This window comes from Spea bombifrons, chromosome 1 (assembly GCF_027358695.1).
Source record: "Spea bombifrons isolate aSpeBom1 chromosome 1, aSpeBom1.2.pri, whole genome shotgun sequence".
Lineage (NCBI taxonomy): Eukaryota > Metazoa > Chordata > Amphibia > Anura > Pelobatidae > Spea > Spea bombifrons.
The window spans coordinates 77,427,975-77,454,786 of record NC_071087.1 but is presented as its reverse complement, the minus strand read 5'-3'; the positions used below and the strand labels follow the sequence as shown (position 1 = coordinate 77,454,786).

Below are 26,812 nucleotides of genomic sequence, written 5' to 3'. Positions count from 1 at the left end.
TAGGGAAAGGTGGAGGTGTGTCCTGCATTAAGAGGTCACCCGAGGTTATAAGAACACATTACAGATGTAAAATGTAATATTATGTTTTGACCACACAGTGGCGCCGTGAAGATGCCGACCGGGTAGCGGTGGTACTCGCTGCCCGGGAAGCCACCTGAAGAGGAAGCGTCGTGGGACCAGCCACGGAGCAGGACCGGAGAGGCAGGTAAGTCCATACAGGGAGCAGCTGGCGCTCGTGCTGGATGTCGGGGTGATCCCTTCTGCGGGTCGGCCTGTACGACTCAAGAGACCTCCGGAACGATTGAGCCCAGCAGTGTCGATGGGAGGACGGCGTGTGCGGAGTCGCTCTGGGGAACAACGCAACGAGAGTGGAGGAGGCTGCAGCGGAGCTGGTGTTCAAGGTGCAGCGAGGGCTCCGCGTAGTCCGCAGCGAGTGTTGGTTGAATGGAGCAGTGTGGATGATGACAGCAGGTATGGCGGAATGTGCGCGGGGGGCCCCTTGAGGTCTAGGGCTGCTGTCAGGTCTGCGGGGGGCGAGACAGAGGGTAGCATGGTTGACGGTACATCGGGCCCGACGACCAGAGTGGCGAGACTCCACCAGTGTGTCCCTCAAGGAAGGTAGGAGTGGCCGATGCAGTGGAGAGGGTTATTTGCAACCCCAGGGCGTTGTCAACAGGCCTTCAGACCGGGGAGGGCACTTTTTCTGCAACGGCACGGCTGACTGAAGAAGATGGGAGTTACACGATGGGCCACTGGCGACCTTGTGGTGCTGTCACCGCGTTGGCGGCCGTATCATTGGGTCGGGCAGCGTCGCGAACAGGATGCCGGGACATTTGAGGCAACTAGCGGGAGGCAGGTGGGCCGCACTCCGGATTTTGGAGGCCAGACTCAGGATGTTGTTTTTTTCAGGGAGGATGAAGGGGTTCTCGACTGGTCGGTGGGGTTACGTAAGGTTTTAGGTCGGGCTTTTATTAGGTCCAGATCTCCTAGCAGGAGCCCTGTGGGGTAGGGTGGGGGGTAATAGTCATTTTAGATCGCGGATTCCTGTCAGGCAGAGTTTTTTATCTTGTGGGGATTCTCTTGTTGTGTCTCGGCTTTCCTCTCCTTCAAGGTCCAGTAGTCTGAGAAGAGCCACTCGAGCTACAGCCGGAGGTTCTGGTGGTGAGTTACAAACAGGTTAATACTCAAATTTTGATAGATGGTTTGAAGAATTTGTTGCAGAAGGGGTCCCATAGTGAGTCAGGTTATGGTCAGGTTTGGTCTTCGGTGGGCTCCGGGCAGGGAGCAGTTAGTTCTGTGGTGGTTCCAGAAGCTGAGGGTGGAAAGGTGTCAGCAGTTGGTGTCAGCTCTTCAAAGGTTAGTGTCGAGAGGGCAGTTAGTAGGTGGAATTCCTAATTTGGCTAGGCAAAATGCCTATGTTTCCTTTGCTGGGGGTCCATCTTAAGCAGGAAGTTAAAGATAAGATTTGGAAGGGTGAGTTTGTAGAAATTTTCTCTCTGTTGCAGTTAGATGAGTTTCTTGATTTGAAGGAGGAGGATAAGAAAGATGCTAAAAAAGAGAAGGAAGAAAAGAAACGGTATAAGAAGATTCCCAAGTCGTTTGGAAATTGGTTGAGGGGGTTCTATATTTTGGCTAGTGTTCTTGGGGAGAAGCCGCCTAACTTATGCTCTCCTCTTTTCTTTTACTTGGATGGTATTTGGGAAGCCTATAGAACTTATGGGGGTTTAGCATGGTGGAAATATGACGAGCAGTTTAGGCAGCGGTTGTCAGCTAATCCAGGTATGCGGTAGGACCAAATGGACCTACCATTATGGATGAAGCTTATGATGATGCAGAAAGCGCAGCCCTTTCAGCCAGGGGCCGGCGTGGGAGGACAGGTTTCCACGGCGGCTAGTAACAAGAAAGGTTTCTGCTGGCTGGTTAATGACAGCCAATGCAAATGGGGGTCAGCTTGTAAATTCATGCATGAATGCGCCAGTTGTGGGGTTCCCATAGTCTCGCCAGATGTTTTAAGAAGGGTAAATCAGTTGGAATAGCAGTATCTGCTGTGTCTGGGTCAGGGGCCGCTTCCTCTGGGGATAACCCCAGTGAGGTTAAATGTGATGCTCCCCTGGCTAACCCGCTACTGTGATTGCGAGGCGGCTAGGTTGTTGATTGAGGGTTTTCATTGGGGTTTTTATATTCCGTTTTGTGTTCGACAGTTTCCAAGTTGTAGTCGTAATTTAAAATCAGTTTCAGCGTTTCCAGAGGTGGTGAGGGAAAAGTTAGCTAAAGAGGTCTCTTTGGGTAGGATGGCAGGACCTTTTGTCCTTCCCAATTTACAGTTGTCACCATTGGGAAGTATTGGTTGATTCATCACCTATCGTACCCGAGGGGCTTATCGGTAAATTACGATATTGATGGGGTGTTGTGTTCTGTCTCCTATGCATCATTTGACCAGGCTGTCGAGTTGTTTAGGAGAAGGGGTCCAAATGCTCTTATGGCTAAAGCGGATTTCGAATCTGCTTTTCATTTGTTACCAATTCACCCTGATTGTCATCATTTACTAGGTTGTTCTTTTGAGGACCAATATTTTGTTGACCTGTGTCTCACTATGGGTTGCTCCATTTCTTGTTCTTATTCTGAGATGTTTAGTTCGTCAAGGTAGAGACAGGGAGTCGGTTTTTGGTGCACTGGATGACTTTCTTTGTGTAGGTCCTGAAGGCTCTGGAGAATGTGGTTATTTGCTGTGGATGCTGGAATGGGCAACCGGGTTGTTTGGTGTACTGCTGGCCACAGATAAGACCGAAGGTCCCACTACCTGTTTGAGTTTCTTGGGTTTGGAGATCGATTCAGTTGTGGGTGAGTGCAGGCTTCCGCAGGAAGTTGGTGGCGCTGTGGGATGTGGTTTGTGAATTTCGAGGTGCCCGTAAAGTGACTCTGCAGCGGTTGCAATTTTTGATTGGTTGTTTACATTTCGTGTATCGGGCAATACATATGGGCAGGATTTTCATCAGGAGTTTGTCTAGGGCAACTTCAGGCATGTAGGGTATGCGGGGTTTGGAGCGTAGCGCAGTGAGACACCAGATGTGCAATAGAGGCAAACAGGCAATGTCAGGAATATCAGCAAGTTTATTCCACAGAATAGAAAAAGGCATAAACTGTACCGTGTAGCAATCCTGAGGTCAAGGGTAGGTGAAGTATAGCAAAGTCCATTAAACAAGCCGAGGTCAAGGGTAGGAGAGGTATATCAAAGTTCATAAACAAGCCGAGGTCAAGGGTAGGAGAGGTATATCAAAGTCCATAAACAAGCCGAGATCAAAAGTCCAGTAAATCCAATAAAGAGGTATCAGCATACAGGTTCAGCACGGGTATCAGCAAACAGGTAGGTAGAGACTTGAACAATCAAGTAATGAGGCCTAGAAGTCGTGGGTTTAAATAGCCCTCTAGAAATCAGCTCCTCCCCACCAATAACAGAGACCCCTCCCCTCCTCCGTATGTACAATGGAGTAGTGACTGTCAATCACTACTCCTCCCGCCCCTGACCAGGAGTTAATCATTATTGGAGACGCTGACCACGCCTCCCCGCCATCCCTCCACGTGTGGCGTTTCTCCCGTGCGGCATTCGCCGCACTGGAGTTCGGGGATGCGGCCCATCGTAGGCCGCAGCAGGCCGCGACCGCGTGGCTCACAACGGAGCCGCGTGGTACGCGGACGAAGTCCCGGGCGTCCCGCGACTCCACCATCGGGTGGAGACCTGTGCCGTCGACGGGGGAGTGAGGTAGGACCCTGACAAGGCGTGAAGGATGCGCATCATTTTATACGGATTTCGTCAGCTATGAAAGCTGATCTGGAGGTTTGCGATGTATTTTTGGAGCATTGTAACGGGAAAGTGGTTTTTTGTAGGGATTCAATTTCCGCAGAGGACCTGGGACTTTATACAGATGCTTCTGGGAGCATAGGCTTTGGGGCGTATTTTCAGGGACAGTGGTGCCTGAAACGTTGGCCTGATTATTGGAAGGGCAGTTCGCTCATGCGTAACTTAGCATTTTTGGAATTCTTTCCTTTGGTGGGAGCTTTGTCCCTATGGGGGGATTTCTTCTGGGATAAAAAGTGGTCTTTTTCTCGGATAACATGGTGGTGGTTCACGCAGTGAATCTGCTGTTGGCCTCGTCAATGGCGGTGGTTCGGTTGTTACGAAAATTTGTGCTGCTCTGTATGTCTGTTAACGTGGTGTTTTGAGCTGAGCATGTTCCTGGTTTCTTGAACGTTATAGTGGACTCCTTATCTCGTTTTCAGTGGGATCGGTTCTGCGAGGTGACGCCGGGGGCTCGGGACTCTGGTCTTGGTTGCCCAAGGGGGTTCTTGAGAATTTTTGAGATGGCGGCCTGATGTGGTTGGGCCTGATGTGGATGTGGTTGCTGCATGAGGACAGGTCAGCGTTGTCTCGGTTTCAGTTTATACGGATTTTTCATATCAGTTTGGAGTCTTTGGGGCTGGATCCAAAGCAATTTGGGACTCATTCTTTTAGGATTGGGGCTGCTACGGAAGCAGCCCGGTTGGGTTTCAGTGATGATCTGGTTAAAAAATTTAGTTGTTGGGAGTCGGTGAGGTTCCGGTCGTATATTTGCCCGGAAAGCTTGTTATGACAGGTGGTTTACTGGTTTGGGTCATTTATTGGTTTTGTTTTTCGGGTTTGGCGGCATGGATCCTGGGGCATTCTTACATCTTCTGGGCTGGTCGGAGAGCCGCAGTTCGTACGATGGAACAACATCTGGGCATTCTGGAGGATCGTCTGTTACTGCGGTGGTTTGGTCTTCGGGGTGCAGGATGGAATGAAGTGTGTGCGGAACTGTGGCAGCTCTTACAGGTGGAGCGGGTTCCGGACATTGTTTTGTTTCATGCGGGGTCCAATGATTTAGGAGTGGTTCCCCAGCGTGATTTGGTTTGGGGAATGAAGAGGGTTGTGGAGAGGTTGCGGGAGTTGGTTCTGGGAGTTTTAGTGTTGTGGTCTGAGATTGTTCCGAGGTTGAACTGGCAGCATGCTCGGGATGCGGTTGCCCTCGCTCGCTGTAAAGGTAAAGTGAATAAGCTCATGGCGAGCTTTATTAGGCGATGCGGGGGCCTGTTAATAAGGCATTGAGAGCTTGAGTAATTGTTGCCTGGTTATTTTCTTGAAGATGGGGTCCACCTAACGGATGTGGGCCTGGATTTTTTGAATTTGGGTTTTCAGGACGCGTTAACCCAAGCTCTGCTTTTGGGTGTGGCGGAGCTCAGACGGCTTGAGGGGGTCAAGGTCTGGCCTGTGGTGGGGATAGTTTGGGATTATTGTTTGGTGCAGTGGATTTCAGGTTTGGTTTTACTAATTTCACTTGGTTCAAGTTAGTTTGGTAGGTTTCCAGCTGGCCTGTGGCTCAGAACCTGGGGTGGTGTAGGGGTGTCTCGGTATGCCCCTGCATTGGTTATTTGGTTAAGTTGGTGGCGTAGGGGTGTCTCGGTATGCCCCTACATGGTTTGTTATTTGGTTAAACGGTCTGGTAGGGGTGTCTTGGTATGCCCCTACTGTGGTCAATGTGTTAATGTGGAGGCACCTGGTATGTGTTGGTGCCATTGTTATACGGTTAATGTGTTTATTATGGGGGCTCATTGTTAATAAAAGGGAAATCTGTTATCTATGTTTTAACTGTGTTTGTCTGTTTTGACAATGACTCTTAAATATTGTAAATGTAAATAAAGCTGTGGAAATTATATTTGCACCTAATAAAGTGTGTGCGTCTTTATTGGGTATGGGGGCACAATTCAACTATGCGCCTGTCATAGCTTAACAGGATACAAACACAGATTTTAGTGGGATTTGCATTTACTAAAGCAGGAGTTGGCAGAGGGATTTTAACTCCTTGAATTCACTATGCACTTTAATGCCATCTCTCCTTATAAAGAGTCTCACTGTAGGCTCTAAATATCAATATGTAAAGAGAAGAGTAATAATACATGGCGTACAGAGAAATCAATTGTATAATATTAAATGGTTCATAAAGCACTGCGAACCATTAGCCTCAAGCATGTCATGACAACATAAGGGACATTGTGGTGGGGAGAAAGCCAATATAACATTTCCATTTTTTGTGCACAAAGTCACCCTCAACCTATCACATCCACTCACTTATTATAATGTAAAATGTGAGGTAATAAACATCCCCCTCCCATACCAACTGAAAAAGCTTTTACAATTAAATTTAAATGGCTACTGGACTTTTTAGGGTCCCTAGAATTAATATTACTAAATACTACTCAGGCTTATACAAAGCAAATTACTCCACCTTCATTAAATATCTGCATCAAAATTATATTTCAGATCGTGCAACGAAATATGATTGTGGATCCCTAGGTGGCTTTCAACAAAACAATGCAAGGTCTCTGTAAATACTCCAATAAGTTTGTTTAGCAGATCTGTTTGGCTGCCAAAATATGCATTGCTAAGGGCTAGAAGAGTACCAAATGTGGGAGAGGTTTGCACCAAAGTGGATTTTTTTTTCAAATGGAGAAGTTAGCAAGGGATGGATACCCAGGAAACCTTTTGGAAGATGTGGAAACTCTGGTAACTTTGGGGCATGGCTCTTCCATTTCTTTTCTTCCCATTTGTTTCTAGGGCTTCTGGAGCAGTGAAGCAGAGATCAGTACACAGAAAGATGTCTATTGCTATGAAGCATTTGGGATGCTATAAGGTGGAGCTCCATGATTAACCACAACATGAGGACCATACAACAGTTCTATGGTAAGTTTTTTGAACTGTTGACATTTATCTATGATTAAATGAGACAGGACACCATTCCTTACAAAGTAATTTTTAAACAATTGTTGACATGAATTATTGTAAATTGTTGCTTGGCATCTTGATTTCTACCTTTGTTGTTTTTGTTTTTCTTTATGTCGGACTAATTTTTTTTTGTATGACAGCAACACATATTTACAGGTGGTGCCACTCTAAGTGATTGGAAAGACTGATGTACGAAGACAGATGTTTAAATATTTTTATACAAGATGCTTTTGTGCATTTTGGCATATCTCACCCAGATGTATTGTATTACTCTGAACAATATCCACACAGTATAAAATTCTGAATGCTCACCTGGGCAAAAAGATAGTTGATGACCTCATAGCTAAGCAAGGGGTCCGGGTGTAGATTAAAAAGGCTGCAGCGTAGAGATTTCTTTCCATCTGACTTAATCCAGTGGGGGAAGAAGAACCTTTAGTATTTTAGAGAGTAGTGTAGAGAATAGTAGTTTAGAAAATAGAAACTAAATTAACAAATAAACGAAGAAAACATATTGCGTGCTGACGCCCGCAACAGTTTATTGAACATAAAGAACAATCACTGGGGGGTAGGGGAGGGAAAAAAAAGGGGGGGTTATGGAACACAACATAATGTAAAAATGATATCAGATCATGCAATCAACCTACCACAGCAAATAAAAAGGAGGGAAAGGGAGAAAAAAAGGGGGGCGGGGAGGGAACACAACATAGTCTAAAATATTCATAGAGAGCAATATCGGTAAACGGATGTCAAAGATTATGCAGTCAACCCATCACAGCAAATAAAAAGTAGGGAAAGGATTATTTGGACACAATAATAGCGGTAGGCAAACATCCGAAACCTCACGGCAAATCAAGGCAAACCACCTGTGAGACCAAAGCAAACCCCTTTGTTGAAAAGAACATAACAGTCCATAATAATGACAAGCAGATATCAAAAGTCAAAGAAAAGTCAAAGAAATGTGAAAAAAATAATATTTATGTACTTATAAATAATGTTTAAATAAACAAAATGTACTGAACAGATATGGTACAGCATAACTCCCATTACTATATACTAACCCAGAGATTGATGGCAGTGCAGCATAACTCCTATCACTATATATGGTAAGCCAGACTTTGTCGTGGTAGGCCTCTTCTCCTAAAACAGCCTCCCCATGCCATCGCTGCACCTAAAACAGCCTGTCTGTGCCAGCACTGCCCCTAAAACAACCTGCCTGTGCTACAGCTGCCCCTAAAACGTCCTGCTTGTGCCACCGCTGCCCCTAAAACAGCCTCCCTGTGCCACAGCTGCCCCTAAATCAGTGTCCCCCCTGCAGCAGCTGCCCAGCTGTTGCACCTCTGCCCATAAAACAGCCTGGTTCTGCCACCTCTGCTCCTAAAACAGACTGGTTCTGCCACCTCTGTCCCTATAAACAGCCTACCTTCCACTTCTTATAACTCTTCTCAGGAAGTGGGGGTATATATGTATTTAAAAAAAATAAACATTATGTGTGCATATGCATGGAAGCTAAGGACGTGTGAAAAACAGAATCTAACAGGAGCCCTATACCAGACTCGTAACAAATCGGGAACAAAAGAGTCCACGCAAAAGTCAATGCTTGCGGAGCTCAGGAGCTTTCAGGAGCTTTCAGACAATAGTCTGTATCATACTTGAAATACAATGTATGGCAAAAAAATACATACAAAAAATGAATACAACAAACTTTGACAAAGACTGGTAGCAGAATTAGTTCTTGGAAAGAGTTACAATACCATCATTTGAAATACACTGGCATGTCTAGTTTACAAAAATATATGGGTTGACTGGGGTAAATTGAATTGGCTGGATTCAAAGTTGTCCCAAATAGGACATGGAGCAACAGTCAAAATGTGGTGAGCTCCGAGTACTCACAACCTATCACTCCTCAATGTCTCCTGTGCAACCAGAAGCCAGGTGTATGAGCAGTGTCATGGCGCAGAGGGACTTGCCGTATGGATGCAATCCTTAGTTGGCGTCGAGGAAGGGGCAGATTGGCAACCGTATTTCCAGGATCAAGGCCCATGGAGACTCAATCTGCAATCTGCATGTCAGGTATTCCAAGAGTGTGCAGAATATCTTGAAGCTCATGGTGGTGTTTGAGAGTGATGGACCTGTTGTCGTGCCTAATTGTCAAGGCAAAGGGGTGTCCCCAGCAATAGGGAATCCTCAGCCTCTGCAGCTCATATGTTAATGGCCGCAGGGTGCGCCTTCAATGCAATATTAGGTCAGTGGCCAGGTGCCCACCTCTCTGGCACGAGCAATTATGGTTTCTTTCAGACAGTAGTCTGTAGGGGGCAAACAATGTCCCTAGGTGGAGTCCCCAGGCCACCTCTCGGTCGAAGGGCTCGGTGTACCCTATCGACCAGCACAGGAGCATCAGGTGGTCGATCCAGGAGGCTGTTGAACAGAATGGTGAGGAGCGCCATGAGGTCCTCAGGGGCGTCCGATTCAGGTACCATGCAGATGTTCAGCAGACGACCACTGTTGTGCAGATTTTCGATAGGGCGTCAGTGGTCTCCCAGGTAGCACAGGTGTCGTTCACCTGTCTGCTTTATGTGTGAGTTGGTGTGGTGTTGTCGGGCCGCTGTATCTTGCACTGCCAGTGCCTTCTGTTCCAGTGAGGTCAAATCTGCGCAAAGCGCGGAGACCTCATCTCTGACAACCTGCTTGAGCTCTGTAATGAGCGTGGAGAAATCCGCAGTGCCAAAGAGAATAGTTAGAGCACCTCCGGTGGATGAGGTGGTTGTGGCGGGTGTGTAACCGGAGTATTGTCATCCGTGGAGGAATAGCTAGCTGGAGACGCAGCCTCGTGGTTGTCAGAGGCTTGAGAGGCCAGGTCCGAAAAGATTCCCGGAGGGAGGCCGAAGTTGACTATGGGCGACCACTCAGTGTAGGGTGTTCCGTAGTGGGTATTTGTCAGGACCGGGGTCCGTTACCTACCTCGCGGCGGGAGTCGTCGTCGCGGGGAGCGGATCCCGGGCATCAGATGCCTCGCGGCGCGATCGCCCGTCCGCGGGGCAGGCCGTATCCCCGGCCTCGATTCAGCCGCGTACCGCGCTTAGCAAAAGCGCGCGCTTTCCTCGTGGCGGGGGGGCGTGGTTACACCCCGGAGGCAAGAGATGGACAGAGGGAAGATGCTAATCAGGAAGGGATGGGGAGGAGCTTGCCTCCCGCTCCCATACCAATTACCATGCCCATGAGAGATGACCAGGTATGCTCAGAAGGGAATTAGGTGTGCAGGGGAGGAGACCAGGTATACTCTGAAGGGGATCAGGTGTGCAGGGGAGGAGACCAGGTATCCTCTGAAGGGGATCAGGTGTGCAGGGGAGGAGACCAGGTCTACTCTGAAGGGGATCAGGTGTGCAGGGGAGGAGACCAGGTTTACTCTGAAGGGGATCAGGTGCGCAAGGGAGGGATCTCCAATCAGAAACACTATAAAGACCCTGCAAATCCTACACTAGTTGCTTGCTAGTTGAGCCGTGTTCCTTGTGGATACCCTACGACCTTCTGCTTGAAGATTTTGATGTTCCCTGCTTGACTTTCTGGTGATTGAACTTCGGCTACCCTTTCTTGGATTCCTCTACCTGCCTTTGCCCCTTTAATTGGAACTGTGCCTTCGTTTTTGAGAACTGTGCTGCCTGCCTGTTGACCCTGGAATTGTTTGCTAGACTACGGTACTGTGCTTTATGTCTTTTGAACTGTGTGTTTGAAACTACCTTATTCATTAAAGCCTTTTGGTTACCTGATCCTGCGCTACGCTCCGTCTCTGGTTCTGACAGTATTTTTATTGTGTCTAAGGTGTAAGCGACGGCGAGTAGTTAGCTGATGCGGCCATCCTGAGCCCAGCTTTCTAATCATAATGTGATTAGTAAAATATTTAATAAAATAGAAAAAATAAAAATAGTTAAAAATAAGTAAATAAAAATATCCAGAGACGTCACCATCAGGAAAACCATCCAGTTCCAACAAAATGTGAATATATAAAAATTAAAAAGTACAAAATCGTGGCACGGAAAGAGTTTGATGGGTTAAATTGAATTGGTCAGATTCAAAGATGTCCCAAATAGGACATGTTCGCAGACTGACCAGATGTCAAAATGAAAAAAAAAAGTGTACCTCCCAAATGTGCCATTTTAGCACCCAAATAACCTGACAAACCCATGCATGGGTGGTATCACTTTACTCAGATATTACTGACATAGTGGGGTGTTAGGCAGTGACATATACCAGGAACTGTCAATTCATACTTGAAATACAATGTATGGCAAAAAAAAATACATACAAAAAATGAATACAACAAACTTTGACAAAGGCTGGTAGTAGAATTATTTCTTGGAAAGAGTTACAATACCATCATTTGAAATACACTGGCATGTCTAGTTTACAAAAATATATGGTTGACTGGGGTAATTTGAATTGGCTGGATTCAAAGATGTCCCAAATAGGACATGGGACAGAAGTCAAAATGTCAAAATTTCAAGTTGAAAAACTTAATTGCGCATGTACCATATGTGTTCTTTTAGCCTACTCACTCCTTTTTATGTCATGACATTTCTCAGATCCACCCCTTTTTACAAAAGGCGCTGCCAAAACCTTAATTCATGATCATATCAGTTATAATCTTAACATCATCAACTCTACTTTATCTTCCCTATACATGCTTAATTTGTCATTCTTCAAAGAAGCATATTTCTTACTTGTCAGTCATCCAATACCAACTGGCAGTCCCTAAATTGGTTGCTAATATCTGCCTAGATCAAATCTGTCAGGATTGGGTTTGGAGAGTAAGAGCAGAGGATAGTTCAAAACCATGTCAGGAACAGTCCAAGTCCAAGTCGGGCCGGCGGCAATCAGAGAAAACGGTAGTTCCAGCTGGGGTCAGAAAACAGACAAGCAGGGTAGTCCAATAGGAGAGCCAAAGGTCAAATAACGGAGAATCCAAAAAAGGGTCTGTAGCAAGGAGAGCAGGGAAGAACAGGAATCTGGAGTCCAAGGGCAAACAGGAACAAACGTTCTGAAAGACTGGAGTAAAGTGGTCACAGTCTGAGGGGTTTTTATAGTGCTGCAGGTATCTACTCCTCCCCTGTGTTGAGCAAGCCCCTCACTGGATTGGTTGCTAGAGAGGAGTGATTCCACAGCACCTGGTTCACTGTTTATGTGTGGAAACATTATTGGTGGATAGTTGATGGTGGAGGCAGGCTTCACCTCCCCTCCACAGGTGTGCAATATTATGCTGATGTCTGGGGTTTGCTGGAACTTTAGGCCACGGTTTTGGCCTACCGGGCTACCGTGATCGTGGGTAGATGCCGCTACTACAGACTGCGGATTCGCTTACTCCACGATCGCGGAGCTTTTGGATGGCCTGCAGTGAGTGAGGACAGCTAGGGAGCGCAGCTAAGGGTGAGAGGGGCATGACATAAGCTCTCTTTGTGCCAGATAAGTAGTCTAGCCCTTCCCTGGTGCAGGTAATTGAGATTGCTGAGTTTAAAACTGATTAGAAGGTGGGTGGAACTAGCATGTTGCCTGAAAAACCAGACCTTGGGAGAGGTGCAGAAGAACAATCTGCTGCCCAGAGATGTCAATGAAGGAGTCCAGAAGCTGGGTTAATGTGGCTGTAACACAACAGTAAGATAGCCCAGCTATATTCCAGAAAGAGAACTAAAATGCTGCAAACAATGTCGAGAGAAAAGCAGAACCTCGTCAGCTGGAAGAGCACAACAGACATTTTGCACAGAGCACCATAACCCACGCATGAACTTGTCTTGCACCAAGTGAGGAAAAATACATGTGTTCTACAAGTTGCAAAGGAGCCTGTAGCACCACACTACCGGGACTGAAATCTCTGCAAAGTCAATTATCATGGATGAATGTTGAATGAGACATTAAGCAGAACCTTACCTACTCCCAAGGAAGCAGTGAGCAGTCACGGGTTAACAAGCATTTCAACATGGAAAGATTGAAGAACTTAAAAGGCATCATAAAGCTAGCAGTAGAGTGGCCAGAAAATGACATATACAAGTAGCCTGTAAGCTGAAGTCTGCACAGTGGTGTATGTATGATGTCTAAACAGTGATGTATGTGTACATATCCAGTGCTGCTTTAACTGGCAATAACAGATTGGTGAGCCAATCTGGATCACTACCACCAGTAAAAGTGTAGTCTGGATCCCACCACATTAACTTCCAGAGCCTTTACTAAATATTACTACTGCCTATATCTCTTAAAGCTTTAATAATGACTAATACATTACAACAACATTTTAGTTATGCTGTACCCAGGAGGGCTGGCAAGAGAGTAAGATGGATTATTGTCCTCTGGATCATGCCCTTAAGGCAGGGCTTGACAAATTTGTTGTGACTCTAGGCGCCAGGTAAAAAAGTTAGGAGCCAGGATTTTTTTAAACTAACAGTTGGTCAAGAGTGATCTGATCATCATCAGCCCGCTTACTAAACTCACAGCATTTGACCTGGAAGCACCCTGGACTTTCAGGTCAGTGCTGTTTTTTTTTTTTTAATTATTATTTTTTTTAACTCTTTCGATGCTGACGTTCCATTGGAGCACAGCATTGACTGATATTTAGTCCCCAAATGTTAACCCCTGCAATGCCACAAATGTATCATACACAATTGTGGCACTGAAGGGGTTAACGCTGCACTGTCGCTCTCATGGAGCGATCAGGCAGCAGGGAGGTGTTGGGGCTGGTCTCCACACTCATGGGGAGACCAAAGAACCCTCTCCCCTGTCCCTGAAGCTGCCTCTGGCAGCTGGGACACAATTGCTGGTCTAAATACCAGCCATTGCAGGGGGAGTCTCTGATGACTGCTGTAGGCTTCCATGCCTACAGGAATCATCAAAGGGCTTGTGGGGGCTCGTTTTTGCTGTTGCTGGTCTGCCTGGGCTTCCAGGCAGACCACCAGCAGCAGAGCCCCTTACAAAATGGGAATTAACCCCTAAAATGCCGCATTGAAGGAGTTAACACTGCACTGTCGCTCTCATGGAGTGATCAGGCAGCTGGGGGGTGTTGGGTCAGGTCCCCACACTTGTGTGGGGACCCAATCAACACACAACCCCCTTCCCTGAAGCTGCCTGTGGCAGCTGAAAACACGATTGCTGGTTTTCCAGCAACCGCGTTTTCAGCCTACAGGATCACTCCGTGGGAGTGATCTCAGGCTCGGGGGCGGGCTCGGAGTGGCTGTGCTGTCTGCCCAGACTCCTGGGCAGACAGCAGCAGCAGCGCCCCCGCGTGGTTACTCAGCCTCTTACATCCACAATTTTTTCTGGATGTAAGAGGCTGACAAAACCTAGGCGCCAGGACAAAATTCTCTGTCGCCATGGCGACCTGGCGCCTGGGATTTGTCGAGCCCTGCCTTAAGGTGTTCATTGCTATTCTACACAAAGCATTCAAAGACTTCTAGAGCTAGAAGGACTATGAGAAGCATTTGTGCCAACATGGATCCCTTCTGCACTTCTTTCATGGGATTTATATGCAACGCGTGCAGTACAGGGCTAGGTGCGCACTGCATGTTGTCTGCCTTGTCTGAGACACTATTAATGGGCGACTGTACTTGACTTGTGGACTCAATTGTAAATGTTCAAAAAGAGGTCACTAGGCTCCAACCCATTGGAAAAGTCCAGGATAATGTGCGGTGAGGGCCAATGAGTGGCACATAACAGATGCCCTATTTGCTTGGGTTGTGAAAATCCCACATCACATATTTAGGTAGCTTTGTATCACACGTTCATCAGTAAGATGAGAGCAAAATACCTGATTCGATAAAGCACAACATAAGAGGAGCAGTTGTCCACATTAAAGATGTAGTTTGGATTATACCATGTCTTGAGGTCTGGTGATGCCAGAGCAAATAAGGGATGGTAGACAGGCAGGATCCCTGATGACACAGACAAAGGAGACATTTGTCTACAAATAATTACATTAAATTAAATTTTGTGGTAACATACATTATCATTAAGATGTAAATACAGATTTACCCCTACTGATTTTGGTAATATTGATGTAGAGTAGGGGCTTCTAACATTATATTTAATAAAACTACTTACATTTAATGAACAACTTGTTTTCTGCCATCATCACCTATGCAGAACATATCATAGGACTATTCATATATGTAAAAAAAACATAGACAACTAAAGCCAATACAGCCCCTGAATTGTGGGGAGGGCCCTGTCCAAAACCACCCCCCCCCCTTGAGCTTGTTATATGGCTGGGTCTGTGGGTCACATTTCTTCACTCCAGGACACTGACTGAGTCTGAGGGACAATATATGGCATAATTGCACAAAGTGTGAAGATCACAAGGGACTGCAACATCTGCTGGCAGCTGGTCTTCCCTCTCCACAGCCAGCAAGTATGTTACTGTGTGTTTCAGTATCTAACGGTCTGTGCACATGTGTTACTGTGTGTGTGTGTGTGTAAGTATGTAACTCTGTGAGGGTATTTGTGTGTAAGTATTTTACTGTGTGTGAGTATGTATGTGTGTAGGTATGTTACTGTGTGTGCATGTTTAAGTATGTTACTGTGTATCTGTAAGTATGTTACAGTGCATGTGAGTGTGTGGCTAAATATCTAACTATGTGTATGTTAGTGTGTGAATATATGTTAATAGTCTACTGTGAGTGTGAGTATATGTGTGTAGGCATGTTGCTATGTATATGTCTGTAAGTATGTTATTGTGTGTGCGTGTGTAAGTATGTTACAATGCATATAATTATGTTACTGCGTGTATGTATATGTGTATACGTTACTGTGTAATGTGTATGTGTGTAAGCATGCCACTGCTACTGGACTCCCTCTTCTCAGCCAAGGTAGAGGTGTTTTTACCTATGGTTGTGTGTGTTGGTATCCTAGTGTTTGTGAAAGTATGTCAGTGTATATGTAGATATGTTACTGTGCGTAAGTATATGTGTGTATGTAAGTATGTTACTGTGTGTGAGTATGTGTGTAACTATATTAATGCATGTATGTATGTGTAAGAATGTTACAGTGTGTGTGACTATTTGTGTAAGTATGTTACTATGCATGTGTGCGTGTAAATAGGTTACTATGATTGTGGGTATGTGTCTGTAAATATGTTACTGTGTGTGCTTGAAAGTATGTTACTGTGTGTATGTGTGTGTTAGTATCTGTGTGTAAGTATGTTACTTTTACTTGACCCCCCACTCCTTCTTAGCCAACAATGGTAGAGGTGTTTCTGTAAGTATGTCAGTGCTTGTGTAAGCATGCGAGAGTGTGTAAGTATGTCACTGTGTGTTATATTGTATACGTATGTTATTGTGTCTGTGTGCATGAGGAGCTTGGGGGGAAATGGTAAGCCTCACAGGTGCTACTCTCACAAACAACTGAGCTGATGTAGGATTTGCTTTCAGATACTATTATAAAGCGTTGTCCTCTTACCACAATTTTTGGCTGCAGTGATGCACAATTCCTCTGCAGAATATTGTCCCCCAGGAAATGTAATTTGTGCCTCTGAGTGGGGATCAGAGGACAAGGAAGGAAGATGTAAGAGTAACTGGAGTGAGCCTGTGTTAGTGGATGAAGTGCTACATGATCGGGACCCCCACAAGAGTGGTGTATCCTCACCAGACATCTGCAGAAAGAAAGAAAGGCATCAATCAAAACAGTAGCTTATCTCAGAAGCCCTCAGACAACTAAGCAAATGTTATTTTTTCGAAATATCATTTTCAAGTACAGCTCTTTCAGACCTTTGTTGAGTTTTGTGAAGATGTTTGAAAAAGGACATTAACATTGTTCACATGAGTTTAAGCATTAATTAATAAGCATTCATTTTGCTGATTTTTTTTTAAAGAGAGATGTTTCCACACACTAACTTATGAAGGACAAAAACCTTTGTGTCTTTTTTTAGAAGATAAGTTAAGCTACCCTTAAATAATGTATAGTTCGATCAGTAACTATACAGGTTATATAGGTCTAGGGATGGCCCTTCATGAAGCAATGTAAAGTAAGTAGGTTGAATCGGCAACTCTCCTGCAAACTCACAGTTTACTGAATAAAATTACTTTTCATGGCTGACATATATATATATATATGAATTTTGGATATATTTTCTGAAATATTACCTGTACCATGTGCCAAACCAAGGAGACAGCAGTAATTTAGGAATATAAATGCGTGGCTGTAGGAAGGAGGGATTTGGGTTTTTAGAAAACTAAGCACACTTTGCGGTCAGCTACAGACTCTATAGCAGGGATGAGCTGCACCTCAATGGTGAGGGGGCTCCTGTACTGGGACAGAAGGTGATATTAAACTAGAGTGTTGAGGTGAAGATAGCAGGGCAGTGCTTAGCTTTGGGAATTTTGCGTTTTCTTTAGTTCTTGCGGAATGATTAATGCTGACACTCACTTCAGATGAACAGCTTTTCTTTTTTCAGTAACAATATCACTTGTAGAGTTCTTGTTCAACTAACATCAACATGTGCTCACATAAACCCCCCCTACTCAGGGAATCCCCTGCCTATTAAAGCAACACAGTCCTTTAATATGCACATATCACTACAGGGAAGAAGCGAAAAGAATGGTATCATGTGATCAACAGATACAGTATCTCACAAAAGTGAGTACACCCCTCACATTATTGTAAATATTTTATCATATCTTTTCATGTGACAACACTGAAGAAATGACACTCTGCTACAATGTAAAGTAGTGAGTGTACAGCCTGTATAACAGTGTAAATATGCTGTCCCCTCAAATATAACTCAACACACAGCCATTAATGTCTAAACCTTGGTAAAAAAAAAAAAAAAAAAAAAGTGAGTACAACCCTAAGTGGAAATGTCCAAATTGGGCCCAATTAGCCATTTCCCCTCCCCGGTGTCATATGACTCATTAGTGGTACAAGGTCTCAGATGTGAATGGGGAGCAGATGTGTTAAATTTAGTGTTATCGCTCTCATACTCTCTCATACTGGTCACTGGAAGTTCAACATGGCATCTCATGGCAAATAACTCTCTGAGGACCTTAAAAAAAGAGTTGTTGCTCTACATAAAGATGGCGTAGGCTATAAGAAGACCCTGAAACTGAGCTGCAGCACGGTGGGCAAGACCATACAGCGGTTTCACAGGACAGGTTCCACTCAGAACAGGCCTCACCATGATCGACCAAAGAAGTTGAGTGCACGTGCTCAGCGTCATATCCAGAGGTTGTCTTTGGGAAATAGACGTATGAGTGCTGCCTGCATTGCTGCAGAGGTTGAAGGGGTGGGGGTCAGCCTGTGCTCAGACCAGACGCCGCATGTTGCACCAAATTGGTCTGCATGCCTGTTGTCCCAGAAGGAAGCCTCTTCTAAAGATGATGCACAAGAAAGCCCGCAAACAGTTTGCTGAAGACAAGCAAACTAAGGACATGGATTACTGGAACCATGTCCTGTGGTCCGATGAGACCAAGAAAAACGTATTTGGTTCAGATGATGTCAAGTGTGTCTGGCGGCAACCAGGTGAGGAATACAAAGACAAGTGTGTCTTGCCTACAGTCAAGCATGTGGTGGGAATGTCATGGTCTGGGCCTGCATGAGTGCTGCCGGCACTGGGGAGCTACAGTTCATTGAGGGAACCATGAATGCCAACATGTACTGTGACATACTGAAGCAGAGCATGATCCCCTCCTTTCGGATACTGGGCCGCAGGGCAGTATTTCAACATGATAACAACCCCAAACACACCTCCAAGAAGACCACTGCCTTGCTAAAGAAGCTGAGGGTAAAGGTGATGGACTGGCTAAGCATGTCTCCAGATTTAAACCCTATGGAGCATCTGTGGGGCATCCTCAAACGGAAGGTGGGGGAGCACAAGGTCTCTAACATCCACCAGCTCTGTGATGTTGTCATGGAGGAGTGGAAGAGGACTCCAGTGGCAACCTGTGAAGCTCTGTGAACTCAATGCCCAAGAGGGTTAAGGCAGCGCTGGAAAATAATTGTGGCCACACAAAATATTGACACTTTGGGCCCAATTTGGACGTCACTTTTGTTGCCAAGGCTTAGACATTAATGGCTGCTTGTTGAGTTATTTTGAGGGGACAGCAAATTTACATCGTTATACAGGCTGAACACTCACTACTTTACATTGCAGCAGAGTGTCATTTCTTCAGTGTTGTCACATGAAAAGATATAATAAAATATTTACAAGTGTACTCGCTTTTGTGAGATGTATATAAATAGCTAAACGACAAGATGTGCTGACACATAGGTTGAAAAATAGTGCACAAATGCCTGCATTTTGGGGAATACGATCCAAGCATTTACTGCTTTGGTACAAACAGAAAACCAATGGCCATTTTAAGGTCTCCCCCTTAATTCATAATGCACCTTACTTATAGATATGCTCCTCTGCCACAGATATGCCACTCTGCCCCTAATATGCTTTATGCCCCCTAGATATGCCACTCTCACCCCCCAGATATGCTTTAACTGGAGAAGCACCGGCAGAAGTCCTGGCAACGGAGGTTGTCTATGGACATCGCCGCAGCCGGTGATCGTCTGCAAGGTACGAGTAGACAACCTCCGCTGCCGGCAATTCCACTGGGGCTTCTATGGTGGAGCACTGGTTGGTTAGGTCACGCCGGTGCTCCACTATAGAAGCCCCGGCGGAAGCACCAGCAGCGGAGGTTGTCTACACGCATCGCGCAGACGAACATGGCAAGCAGAGAGTAGGATCCAGGTCCCCTGCAGCTCTGTGGGAGATCTGGATATTCCCCCTGCTTCTTGCCCGCAACAGGGATATATGAAAATAACAAAAACTGCATGTCCTGGGCGTCGGGCGATATGAACTGTGCATCCCTGCGCTAAACCCCAAATAAAGACCTAAAGTGATGGAAAAAAGTGCGGCCTATATTCGGGCCAATACGGTAAATTAAAATGTTGATTTAGTGGCGGTTACTGAGACCTTATACAATGAGTTAATTGACTTGGATGTTGCCAAACCAGGATACATGTTAGACAGAAAGGATAGAGATTGCAGAAAAGGAGGGGGGGAGGTTGCCCTTTATGTTAGAAATAGCTAAAAGGTTAACCTTATACAAGGTAAGGAGGAGAACCCAGAGACCTGGGTATCTTTAGAATTTGGTAACAAAGTGATTGTTCACATTGGTGTAATATACTGTACAAAGTAGACTCCCTGGACATGCAGAGGAGCTTAATCATCTGCTAGTTGAAAAATAACAGTAAAAGGTGAAGTTATTGTTATGGGGGACATTAATCTCCCTGATGTAGTCTGGAAAAAACAAACATTCTTTATAAGGATTGGGTCTGAGGCAATTGGTAAACTACAAATTTAACTAAATGTGTTTTCAGGCACTATTAAACAAAATATCAGCAGCTCAACATTAAGTGTCAAAAGAAATAATAAAACAAAAATATATTTTATTCTTTCGTATTTATTAAAGCACTCCAATGTTTTGTTGTATTATTAGTATTTACAAATGGAGACTTCATTTCGGATGTTACTGTAGGAGAATATTTGGGCTCCAGTAATCATAAATCAGTCCGGCCTAATATAAGGACAGAGGTTGCATTGAACTATGGGTTTTATTTTAGAATGGATTTTTCCAAAATGGAAAGATTTGTAGGTGAGGCTATGATCGTCCAGGAGAAATTGAACTATTTAAGAGATGTTCTGCTAACAGCAGCAGAGCATTTTATTAAACTAGGCAGCTGTGGAGACATATAGGTGCAGGGGCAGCATGACTGGTCTAGGTAGACCAAGCAAGGTGTTAATGTTTCTAGTGATGTGAGGGCTACAGGAAGGGAGGAGGGTCAAGGAATGGACAGATGATCTGACTAGGGGATATATGTAAGTCATCTGAGATGTACTGCCTGTCTGTTGCAAGACGATCACTGAAGACGCATGACCGCCCAACCACCCTAGGTAGAAGTCCTGTATGGTACTTGGGAATGACGGGTTACATCACGGGATTAGTTAGCTAGAAGATGAGGTCATAGGTCAAAGGTGGGGGCCCTCTGGGCTTGTGACTGGCGGCTAGAGGGTTAATCAGCTTAGTGGAGTTTCAGCTAGATCTTCAAGGGTTAAATGTTATCTGTACCCAGTTAGTTATGAGCGGTTACGGTTTAAGTTAATACGTTAAATATGTTTTCTATCCACTCCATAATGCTACATGCATTAACTCTTTGTTTCCCAGTAATAAAGTCGTGACCTTCTCTATCCAACTCAGATGTCTTGTGTCTTATTTGGGGGTATGTAAAGGGGGAGGTTACTTGGTGTAGTGATATTTGTAAGAAAAAAGAAAAAAAAAAACGAAAACCACTGTGGTACTTTGCAAATGTGGCAAATATATTGAAGATGAAGAAGCTAGCTTTGAGGAACTATAAACAGACTCAAAATGAGTAAGATGGGAGCAAATATAATGCAAATATAAAGCTTGGGGAGGCAATGCACATTATTACATGGCCCAAAACAAACACGGTGGAGAAAATTGCCAGGTTACCAAAAAAAAGGGTGAAAAAAACTTTAGCTGACTACTGTAAAACAAGTATGTTTACAGAGGAAGTTCTACTTGATCTATCCAAAGTAAAAACACACAAATCTAATAATATTATTATTTTAAAAAAAAAGTTTAATTAGCTTTTATTTGCATGGTCAGATACATTACTTCTCAGCATTAGAATGAATAGTGTGGCTAAGGGATATGTCCTAAGTGAGTGAGAATTTGCAAAATATTTAGATAGAATGTATCTTTAGACACTACTGCAGCCCCTCAGACATGAGGGAGTATGAAGCTATTGATACTATCTTAGAGATACTGAATTACACTACTTAAGGTTTTTGCCTTTCCACATGGCTTATGTGGAAAGGCAAAAAACTTAAGTAGTGTAATTCAGTATCACTAAGATAACAGAAACTAAAGTGTGCACAAGGATCTCCCTAAACTGAAAAGAAGAACGGATAATGTGGCAAGAGGTGTATATATACATAAATTCCACACTAGAACCAGGAACTTTGGAGGACACTTTTAAGGTGCATATGCACTTTCCTACACCTGATTGATCAAGTTAATCTGAAAACCTCTTAAACAAGTATGTGTCCTAAATAATAAAGCGCAGCGTGCAAATAACACACAGAGAGGTGTTTGTGGCGAGAAAGGTCACTTTTACTTAAACATAATACATGGCGTACCCTCCTTAATGTGTCATTCCCGGGGGCCAACTTCTGATTCAAGCATGCGCTGAGCAGAGACCACGGATCCAGGCTGCACCTGCATCTAGGCGTCACGCACCTTGGGGTAGGGGGCAAACTAGGGTGTCTCCTAGCCTTCCATTCCCCCCCAACCTTGATAGCTGGCTGAGCCCTCCAACTCAGCTGCTATCGTGGGCATTACCTGGTGTATCAAGGCGCTCAATGCTCATCTCCCCTGGTGAGCTAATTGAGAAAATATGGTTTGGTAGGGGCTGGTTAGGACAGGGGGTTACTCAAATATCCACGTAATTACCCTAGTAAATTTGCCTAATATCCGTGCCGTTTTTCCATGACTAGTTGAATACTCTTTTGAGGACCTGGGAGCATGACACCTTAATGGCCTTTGCCTCATACAGTCCCTCACTATTCTTCAGCTTCTTCAAACATCACAAAATACATTTTAAAGAAATGGGTAACACCTGTGAGTTTTAGATTACAGGTAAAACACCTTTTGAGTTTTTGGCATGCAAAGCTTACTATAACACTTTTTGTGTGATTCGAGATGCCAGTCTGTGATTACACAGGTTATCCTAGGACCAACTCACTGTTTTCTGTAGGGCTGACACTCTGAACTTGATGCAACTCCTGATAAGCTACAATAAGATTGTTTGTGCAAGAGTTCACCTGAGTGTGTTCTGATGTTCTATCACGTTAAAAGGGCTTGTCTTTTGTACCAAATTAAATATGGTTTTGTGATTTAATTTTAAGATGTATAAGGAAGTATATTTTCCTTCTCATGTCACCAAACCTGCATATTTGCATGTCAAACAAAAATGTTGAATATAATTTTTAAATGCAACTCTTTTGTTTATTAGCACACTGATTACATTTCAGCTTTCTCTAAAATGCAAATATTAATGCAATATTAGTGCAATAACACATTAGCTACACCAACTAGCATTCAATCAACCCATTCTTGAGGCTGTTTTTATATAATATAAAAGTATGCTTCTCATGATCTTACATGCCCCATGTAAAACAACGTTGCGTCCCGTTCTTGTATAATTTTGCATATTATACTACTACAATTTTTGCTGATTATTATTTACTCATACATAACATATTATTTGCAAAAATGATCCTGAAGAACACCATTTGTGCATAGTATAAATGTTTTTTAAAAATAATTAAACAATCATAGCAAGCAAATATCCTACCTTCAAGAAGTTCCTATGCTGACTTTTAGCTTCTATATGTTTAAAATATACCTAGTATAAATGTTTATGAATGTGTCTGTGTGTTGTAAAGGTATCTGTCTGAATGTTTGTTTTTGTTGAGTTGTGTGTAAATTTTCTGTAATATATTAATGTATACATATGTGCTCATTTTATCTTGAGTTGTCCATGCAAAGATATGTATGTGTTGATATGTATGTTGGTTATCACTTATGTATGTATGTATGTCATTGTCTGTGGATGTGCAAATAAACACAAGCTGCAGCTTGATGCGTGGGTTTCTTTGAATTCAATGAAGAGAAATAGATGTTTCCTGTCACAGTGTGTACCTGACCACATGTAACTTCCTGTATAAAAGTATTAGTCTCAGAAATGTATCTCTTTTCATTGAATAACCATATCAAAGTGTTTAAATACTTACACTTACACACTATGCTTCACAACCCAGGACCTTTACAAGCCCAGGGGCCAGAAGTTGTGTGGCGTTGTCAACATTAGTTAAAAATCTTTTTCCTCTCCCAGTGATGGATTACTATGTTAAGTTTAACCAACAGTATAGTTTTTTTACCCTCACTCGTTCAAATCTGAGACGCAGAACAGTATGTCCGGGATTATTTGAAGGCACCTTGCAAAATAAGGTCCTACTGGTCCAACTAATTTCATCGTTGTTCTTAAAGCTCACACTCATAGACTAGAACCTCTTAATTTGAATGTTTACCTGGTAATTTAAATGTGAAAGAACACAAAATGAAGTAATAACGTTATAATACCTTTTTATTTATTGTTTTATATAGCGCCATCAAATTCCATAGCGCTGTAAAATGGGTAGAGGTGACATAACAAGAAGTATATAGCATAACAATTTGATTTACAGAAACAACAGGTGAGGAGGGCCCTGCTCAAACTAGTTTAGAATCTAGAGATACAACATTTTACTGAATATCACGATTAGCAAGGTTAATTAAGTGCTCAACATATCGGATGCAATAATGATTTTTTATGTTTCATTCTGTTCAGTTATAATGAGATCAGATAGGCTCATGACTATTTTTTTAAGTATAGTATTTCATATGCAATAAGTGAAATAGGACAACATTTGTTGTCTCCCAAATGTGCTGGGCCTATGTTTCCTGAGCTTGCCTCTAGGACTAAGTTACTAATGATTAGTTTATATTGTATTTGTGGTTTGTTTTTCTGAATACAGTTTTAAAACTGTAGCTTATGTGTGATAAAAGATAATCCAATACTTGCAATGTGGTTAACCATTATTTATGAAATACTGAAGGGATTATGTATTTTTATGAATAAAAAAGGGGTTCTGGTTAAAAGCCTTAAAATGTGATTTTACAAATAAAAAACCAGGGGACTCAGGATTATTAACCAAGGGGGGTGTCAATGATTACTCTCCTTCTTCCCTAACTCTGTTTAAAGAACTATGGCATATATTACCGTACATGCTCTTGGGGACGATCAGGAGCAGTCTTAGTACCAAGCAGCGAAAGCAGCCGTCTGCTGGAGGAGCAGGACCGGGTAGGGAGATCTTCTCTAACTGTCCCTGAATAAATGGAGCATAAGGTCTATTCATACAGACTTCTGCTGTAGTGGTCCCTTCCAGTGTTTTCCGGCGATTGATGCTGATGACTGGGTTATGATGTCATACTCTCGTGTTTAGCACTGAAGTCAGGGGTAACCGTGAAGGAACACCAAGAGAGGTCTGTAGGAGCAAACCTTGCACTCAGGGGCACAAAGGGGAGAGAGGATATTGAGAAAGAAGAGAGATAATGAGCAGAGATGGTGGGAGATAATGAGAACGGGGAGAGAGGGGGAGAAAATGTTAAATAAGTGAGATAGGGAGAGATAAAGTGGAGAATAGATAAGGAGAAATAAGAGAGAGATAAAGAAAAAGGTGAGAGAAAATAAGAAAGGGGAGAGTGAGTGTGTTCGTGTTTTAAAACTGTTTTTGTGTTAGGGCAAGTGTGTCTAAGACCAAGTGAGCATGTGGCTGCAAAGGGAAGTGTAAGCCAGAATATTTGTGTGTCAGGGTAAGTGTTAATGTACATATGTATGTATGTATGTATGCGTGTGTGTATACTGTATGTGTACATAAAGTCTTGGGCCGGCCCTGCGTGTGTCATTTTTACAGTGACTGTCAGTGTATGATGTTTGCATGAGGGAAGTACCAGTGTACAGTGTTATAAAATGAAGAGTATGTGGAGTGTTAATGTATGATTTTAAAATGGGCATGTATGGGGGGTGTCAACGTACAGTGTCAAACTGTGTGTCAGTGTACAGTTTACGAGTGTGTGTGTTTTTGGGGGTGTCAGTGTAAAGTGTTAGACTGCGTTAGTAAGTATATGAGTGTATGAGCCAGGAAATCTGCCCCTGCAAAAAGCCTAATTGCCATGCACCCTTCTCTGTACATTTTTTTTTATTTCACTGCTCATTGAGGGGAGAGGGCTTATAAATAGATAAAATAACTTTTTGGATTAAAAAACTACTTACTCCTGCTAAAGGGGATGAGGTCCATGTAAGCACCCTTTCGATGCCATGAGATTGGAACCCCAAGGGTACAACCTGTAGGGAACAGATGGAACATTTACCTTTTAAGGGCAAATATAATTACATTATATTGTGCTAGTTGGTGTATTTCATTTCAATTAAGGTTTATTATCATTTTAAAATCTTATATCAAAGGTATATAAGGTTTCATCATCTCACAGAAAGCATTCCATGCAGTTTAGTTAAGATGTGATCCATAAACTGATATTAGACTTCCAGCATTGTATTTTGAATGAACAAAAAAAGAGAAACAAGTAAATAAATAAAAAAATGCAATAGTGACTCAGAAACACATTTCAATGCAATGGCAGTTCATTAGGGAACGTGTAGAAGAGCGCCGTATCTGACTAGAAGCATTGAGTTCAGGGATTTGAAGAAATTCAGCAATAAGGGCTGGAGTTTTAGGGATTGCTACCATATATATAGCATGGAACCTTCTTGCCTGCTAGATGTCAACACTTTGAGCGGGATTTTCTCACCATATGTGCTAGCTTCATCAGGCATCAGATACTATTGACCCTCTCATTGTCTCCTCCTCCTCTTGCCAGACATTAATAGAGAAGTTAAGGTGCAGTTCCCAGTCCTTAAGTTCTTAAGGAAGTTCTTAAGGAAGGGGGTCCAGTGGGTTACCCCCTCCCATAATTTTTATAGCAAATTTAATAATTGAGAGCATATTAAGGAGCTTTAGTCTTTTTGACCATTTAAGCCTTTAAAAATGTGGCCACAGAGTGGGATCCCAGTACTGAATTTTCCTGTTGAACCCCAGTGGGATCATCTCACATGCATGAAAAAGGATCACCTGAGAGAGGGTACTGATCAGCTAATAAAAATTCCATGTTTGCTATTCCCAGCCATACCTTCAACCTTGGGACATATAAAGTGTTACTCGCTATTCTGGGTCTGCCGCTAACATTAAGAAAATCAACAAAGATGTATTGGATGGAGGTTAACAGCCCAGGTGGTATTTCTAGTGAAATTCAAATTACTTGATGCTATATCATTTCAAGATTTAAGGCATTCAGTGTGTGTCTGATTCAATGTGTG

At 43.6% G+C, this 26,812-nt stretch overlaps 1 protein-coding gene across 1 annotated transcript in view; it reads right to left on the bottom strand.

The window, feature by feature from the left end:
- The window catches only part of JAK3 (Janus kinase 3), a 39,979-nt gene extending 23,561 nt beyond the window's left edge, over positions 1–16,418 (bottom strand). The window contains exons 1-3 of the mRNA XM_053456059.1: positions 16,226–16,418; positions 14,580–14,703; positions 7,109–7,226 (exon numbers count right to left, since the gene is read on the bottom strand). Coding sequence (XP_053312034.1) covers positions 7,109–7,226; positions 14,580–14,703; positions 16,226–16,418 — 435 coding nt within the window. The remainder of the gene's footprint in view (positions 1–7,108; positions 7,227–14,579; positions 14,704–16,225) is intronic.
- Positions 16,419–26,812: the final 10,394 nt, after the last annotated feature.